At 39.3% G+C, this 6,759-nt stretch overlaps 1 protein-coding gene across 1 annotated transcript in view; it reads left to right on the top strand.

Moving 5' to 3' along the window:
* Nucleotides 1-1,487: 1,487 nt before the first annotated feature.
* The window catches only part of FAM69B (family with sequence similarity 69 member B), a 20,059-nt gene continuing 14,787 nt past the window's right edge, over nt 1,488-6,759 (top strand). Inside the window, exons 1-2 of the mRNA XM_015414175.1 lie at nt 1,488-1,546; nt 2,227-2,233. Of these exons, the coding sequence (XP_015269661.1) occupies nt 1,488-1,546; nt 2,227-2,233 (66 nt within the window). The remainder of the gene's footprint in view (nt 1,547-2,226; nt 2,234-6,759) is intronic.

Genomic DNA, 6,759 nt, shown 5'->3' with positions numbered 1-6,759 from the left:
TTGGATATTAGCCCCTTTTTCGGAGGAGGTTTTGATAAGAGTTTTTCGAAGTCCGTTAAAGGCAATTTGCTGGCTTGTGAGAAGGATGAATCATTAAATAAACTTTGAACTTGAAGATATTCGAACCATTTGAGTTTTATGTTGAATTTCGTTTCCATCTCCACCTTTGTTCTTAATTTACCATTTTGTAAGAGGTCTTTAATTCTTGTTATTTTTGCTTGTTTCCAGTCACCAAAAGCCGTAGGAGAGAGAGCCGGGATGAACCATCGTTGTCCGGTAAATGTGGTTATTTGTGAGCCTTTGTTTGTTAACTTGGATTTGAGTTCATACCATGTCTTTAGTGATGTTTTGAAAAAAGGATTGGAAGTATAAGTTTCTGTTTCTTTAAGCTTATCGTGCCACATAAGTTCCTGAACCATTTTTTCATTGATATTTTCTCCTTCTAGATTTTTCCAGCCTGGGTAGCTAAGTTCGTGCTATTGCCTAATTAGTGATGCTAAAATCGTGGCTTTCCTGTACAGATTGAGGTCAGGTAAAGCTAGTCCGCCGTTTTTTCTTGGTTGTTTCATTGTTGAGAAGGCAATTCTGGGCTGTTTCGAATTCCAAACAAATTTATTAAGTTCTTTTTGCCATTTATTAATTTGAAGATCTGGGATTCCAATAGGTAAAGTCCTGAACAGGTATAAATATTTGGGCAATATGAAGGATCTCAATATCGAGATTCTGTCGTGCCATGAAAAGTTGTTTTTGTTCCAGGAGGTTAATGTTTTTGTAATTTCTTCATGTAGAATTGAGTGGTTTTTTTGCACTAGTTTGGAGAGGTCCAGAGGTATATTAACTCCTAGGTACCGTAGGCTGTCGGATATCCATTGGAATGAGTAAGTTGCTGTAATTTGCGTATCAGTTCTCGCGGAGATGTTGATTGGAAAAATTTGTGGTTTTGTATTATTTACTTGTAGCCCTGAGACTGTGGCGAATGAGTCCAGAGAGGTTTGGATTGAGGGCAGAGAAAGGATTGGGTTGGAAACGTAGAGGATGACATCGTCGGCGAATAGACTCAGTTTAAACTCTTGACCGTTGATGGTGATATCTTTGTAGTCTCGGTTGAGACGAAGTGGTTCCAATGCTAGCACGAAGAGGATCGGTGACAAGGGGCATCCCTGTCTCGTGCCCTTGTGGAGTGAAATTGCTTCTGAGACGTCTCCATTGATAAGAAGCTTGGCTTGCGGATTTTGATATATTGCTCGTATCGATTTAATGAATGAGGGTCCGAATCCCATGTGTGATAGTAAGGATAGTAGGAATTGAATTTCTAGGGAGTCAAAGGCCTTCTCAATGTCGATGGCCATTAGAAGAGATTCAAATTTTGGATTGTGTTGACAGTGGAGTATAATATCAATGGTCTTTCAGATATTATCTGAGATATCTCTTGTTGGGATGAATCCTGCTTGATCATTTTGGATGTATTCAGCAATGAAGGTGTTAAGATGAGTAGCTATGACCGCAGCAAAGATTTTGTAATCGATATTTATAAAGATATCGGGCGGTATGATTTTGGGTCTGTTTTGTCCTTATCCTTTTTGGGTATCAAGATGACATTCGCCATATGCCAGGTTTGTGGCATGGTGCCTGATGTTATGATGTCATTGCATACCTTTAACAGGGGTTGAATAAGTATGTCACGAAACACCTTATAATATTCCGGGATGAACCCATCCGGGCCAGGAGATTTATTATTTTTAAGGGATTTGATTACGTTTTCAACTTCTTGTTGTGTTATGGAAGTTTCCAGCATCTCCACATGATCAGCTTTTAAGGTTGGGATAGATTCAATAGATTGGAGGTAGTTTGAGATCGATTGAGGATTAGGGTGTTGAGAAGAATATAGAGATTCATAAAAGGACTGTAGGATTTTAATGATCTCACTGGTTTCCGTGTGCGTAGTATTTTGTTTGCTCTTTATGCATCCTATGTACCTTTCTGTTTGTTTCTTTTTGAGTCTCCGTGATAATAGCTTTAAATGTTTAGATTTATTGGTTTGGAAATGTTTTTTGCTATTAAAGTTTTCTTTTAAGATGTCCGTGGATTCCAGCATTTCTAGTTTTTTTCGGACATCCAGTAGCCATTTATAGACTTTTTTTGCTACAGGTGGCTTTATGTTTGACTTCTAATGTCTTAATGCTATTCAAAAGTTCCTGTTTAATTTTGTGCTTTTCTTTCTTGCAGGCCGACAGTATGGCAATGCATTGCCCTCTGAGGACTGCTTTTTGAAGCTTCCCAAACGGTGTGTGAGGACACGTCATCAGTTGTGTTTATTTTGAAATAGCTGACTATCTCTTGTCTGAGAGCATCTTGTGCCTTTGGGTCACATAATAAAAGCTTGTTGAGTCTCCAGCTTGGTTTTTTTAATTTATTGTTTCCATTTCCGAGTGTGCATAACACTGGAGAGTGGTCTGACCATTTTTGAAGGCCAATACTAGATGTTATGATTTTTCCAAGCATCTCAGAGGAAGTCAGTAAAAAATCTATTCGTGAGTATGATTTCAGCCTAGGAGAGTAACAGGTATAGTCTCTTTCGGACGGATGTTGATGTGTCCAAAGGTCTACTAGACCATGTTTATCTAAAAGGTCCTGTAAGTGACTTGATTTACGTTTAGAATTTGGCTTCTTGGGTGACGATTTATCAATTTGTGGATCTAAAGTATAATTTAGATCACCTCCTAGAATAATAGGACCAGTATGGAATGTTTCTAATTTTATTAAGGTTTCCTGGATAAAATTACATTGGTTGGAGTTCGGAGCATAAACTGAAGCAATAGTTATGGGTTGATCATTCAAAACACCATTAACGAATATAAATCGGCCAGAATCGTCTCTCATGCAGGAGTCTACCTTAAAGTTTGTGGAAGCAGAAAATAAAATTGCCACTCCCCTGGAGTTGTTGGAACCGTAGGCTAAAAGTTGGGTCGGGAACCATTTAGGTGGCAGGATATTGCATTCTTGTTTAGTGTGGGTCTCTTGGAGTAGAACAATATTAATCTTTTAGGCGCGAAGATCTTTGGCGATTCGTTTTGCTTTAATTTTGTTTTTAATTCCCCTACAATTTAGGGTTAAAATATTTATAGAATCCATATTGAAATGGTGTAACTAACTTTATACCACTTATAAACAGTAAAAGTTAAAACATCAGTTGTCAGAAAACATTTCCTAATGACCATTTTTTCTATTGTATTTTCTTTACTATACTTGCACCGTTTGCATCTTCTATTTTCCTCAGAATGGTCTCCTGAATGTCTTAATTCCGTATGGTCTATAGCCAAAATCAACCAATGAAACAACAAATGTGTAGATTAACTAATTTCGATAAGCAGTTAATCAGTGCGTTAAGTAGAACCGTTGACTACCCTAATACAGATTATAACAATATCAATATGTGAAGTGTAACAGTGTGAAACAACAATTATTTATTTTAAATTCCCACCAGAATTGGATACTTCCCCTCTTTCTTCTTCTGTAAGTTTCCCAGCTTCTACTTTTAAGATAATATAAATTCAGTTAGATGTTATAGTGAACAATGCAATAAATAAATAGTTTATATTTCCAAAAAGAATTAATCTATTACTATTATATGCGTATGTGAACAATAAAAAGTTACTGTGTAATTTATTTGGTAACAGTTAAATATAGTAAACCCAATGTAAATAGTTAATGTAGTTAATACTATTTCCCCCCCACAACTAATAAACTACAGGATTAATTAAACAAATATAATTAAAAAGATTCCCTGAGCTTATACTTTCTAAGTGCCTTAATAAAGTACTGCTTTATGAAAAAGTGCACAATAAAGCTTTACACTCTAATTAATCTGGTACCAGTAAAATGCAATAACCACAACGTTGAAATCTTGATATGAAATGCAACTTATGTAATATAATTTAACACTTATTTATTAACTGTATGAACTTTAGATCTCTTACTGTTTACTCTTGAACTTATTTCCTCTTTGTTGTGTTCCCCTTGACTCCACCCCCCTTAAATTATTTCTGACTAAGAAATACACAATCAGTTTCTAACCCCCCCCCCCAAACTAACTACTATATTCTCTACTATATGTACTTGGATGGATATTAAAATGGTCTTTGGAGCTCCTGTTCCCTAACAGGAGAATGGAACCTTCCACTACCCTTTTCCAACCTAAACAAATCTTGTGTTGTTAAATTACTATTGTGTTCTCCCCCCCCTTTCCCAACATAGAATTAAAATTTGTCCTAACATTGAGCTTATGAAAGATATAAACACTACTATTTCTAAGAAATGTTAGCATTTTGGTTACTTTTTTACAACCTATATTTGTGTTTGGTGCACATTTTAAAACTCTGTAGGACTCCTGCTGCTTTTTTCCGGGGTGTTTGTGCTCATGTGTTTCCTTTTGGAGCCTTGCTTGCTGCCCTCTGGTGGTTTTCTTATCAAATGATTTTTAAAGTATTTTTGTCCAGCTGCTTTCCCATACCAAACAAAAGCATGCCACCCTATCTTTAAATCATGCCCTTCTAGAGCTAAAAGTCTTTGGTTTTCAAGCAAGATTCAATCTCTCCTCCAGACCAAGCAGGATGCTCTATAGTATGTCCTCCAATCCGGTAGAGCAAAGCCAGCATTTTCTTTGAAATCTAGCACTTTAAATGTCTTTTTTCTTTTTAAAAAATCTTGCAGCACTTTCAATTTAATTCTTGGCTTTTTCCCTTGCCAAATAAAATTAGATGTTAGCTTATTCATATCTTCAAAGAAATATCAATTGATGCAAACAGGAATAGTCTGATATAGAAAGATGATATGTGGCAATATATTCATTTTACAGCTGCAATCCTTCCGATCAAGGCTAGATGGAGACCTTTCCATCTTTCTAAATCTTTCTTAATTTCTTGGAGCAATTTCAGGTAATTATCCTTCATCAAAGAACTACACTTTGGAGTTAAATATATTGCCAAATACTTAACTCTTTTCTCCAGCTGGAATCCTGTTAATTAACTCCATTTTTGGAGTAGAAGTCATATTCTTAGTTATAACCTTTGTCTTCTGATAATTTATTTTCATCCCGACCATTTCCCCATACTCTTTAAGATTATTCAGCAGATGTTCTATAGAGTCAGCTGGGTCCTCCAAGATAAATACTAAGTTGTCAGCGAAAGCTTGTAGCTTATGACCCTTAATTGAGGCTCCTTTGATTGTACGATCTTTTCTGATAGCTCTTGTCAAAACTTCCGAAGTTAAAATAAATAAAAGTTGCCATAGAGGACGGCCTTGTCTTGTCCCTTTTTCAAACAAAATAGTATCTGTCAAGTCACCTGGGACTGTTGGGGGCGGGGTGTGTGGCCTTATGACACACTTCCGGTGATGTCAGGGGGTGTAGCATATGCTAATGAGTTATGCTAATGAGTTCCCCTAGCTCTTTTTCTACAACGACCCCTGCAAGTCACCATGTAGAACTATCCTCGCTTTCTGTTTCACATAAATAGCTTCAACTACTCTTATAAAATCAGTCCCAAATTTCCTTTCCTTTATCTGTGAAAGAGGGGTTTACCCCTTTGGCACCTGCCTTTTGGTTCAGGGGGGCTACTGTGGAGTGTTGCCCCTGCTCCAGCTGCAGGGCAGTTTATTCTGCTTTCGGTCTCCAGACCAATGGCAAGGCCACAATTACAATTCTCTCTGTGTGGAGAAAACACTCTCTTGTGTGGAAGCCCTCTCTGAAGGGAGAAAGGAAACACTTTGCATTCTTTCTTCTTACTTTCCAGGACGGATCCCTGGCATCAGGAAAAAATAGGGGGGGAAATAAGCTTAAGGTCCAACCTGGCTCCTAATAGTTACAGAACATTTTGTTCCAGGCCTCTTGAATCAGCCAGCTTTGCTAAGACTGGAACGACGTTGGGAGTCCAGTGGCGCCTTTAAGACCGTGGAGGCACAGGAAAGCTCCTGCCCAGAGTTAGACCTGCGTAGGTCTGAAAGGTGCCTGATGTCAGCAAGCTGCCATAAGGTGGTGTATTCTTTTCTACATATTAGTGTGCTCTGTCCATCCCCCCCCTGTATTCCCCTGTGTAGGTGTTTACTGTTGGTTGCTTGCTACATCTGCAGAACTGCTCAAGGTCAACCAGCTGGAGGTGGGATGGAGTTGTGGCGTTGCTCTGCTTATTATGTATTTCATGCCTGAGAACTGAACTTGTGTTTATGTTGTAGAACCGTTGTGTTCCCAAGGAATTGGGCACTAGTTTTATCTGCATTCCCGCCAACGGGAATTGGACTCATTGGTCCTAACCTGGTTCAAGTTCCTTTATTATATTTCCCTCTGGGATCTGTAGTCATTCCTAACAATTCTTGTGTTCCTGATCTAACCATCGCTTTATAATAAACTGACTTTGTTCTTCAAACGTGGATTTATTTCGAATGCATGGGGAATCGGACACCTGACCGGACTCCGACTCTGCTCTGTTGCTTCAGACTGGATCTCTGCCAAGGCCGGCCACCCGCTTCTGGCCAGAGCTTCAGTGTCCAGACTGGGCCCCGATGGGCCCCCTCCCGAATACCTGCAGGTGGAGACGCGGCGTGCCTGTGCGCCCTGCTCTTCTAGGGAAGCCCCTCGGGGTGAAGGTGCCTTGGTGGCTGTCAAGTCACAGCTGACTTCCGGCGAGCCCTCCGGAGTTTCCCCAGCCGCCCGCCCACCCGCCGGGCGAAGCCTCCCCGTCCCGGCCTCCCTCCCTCCTCCCCGCC

The sequence above is a fragment of the Gekko japonicus genome, unplaced genomic scaffold, assembly GCF_001447785.1.
Source record: "Gekko japonicus isolate JY-2015 unplaced genomic scaffold, Gekko_japonicus_V1.1 scaffold9, whole genome shotgun sequence".
In the NCBI taxonomy this organism is placed as follows: Eukaryota; Metazoa; Chordata; class Lepidosauria; order Squamata; family Gekkonidae; genus Gekko; species Gekko japonicus.
Note: the sequence above shows the minus strand (reverse complement) of the source record. Positions and strands in the feature narration are given on the sequence as shown.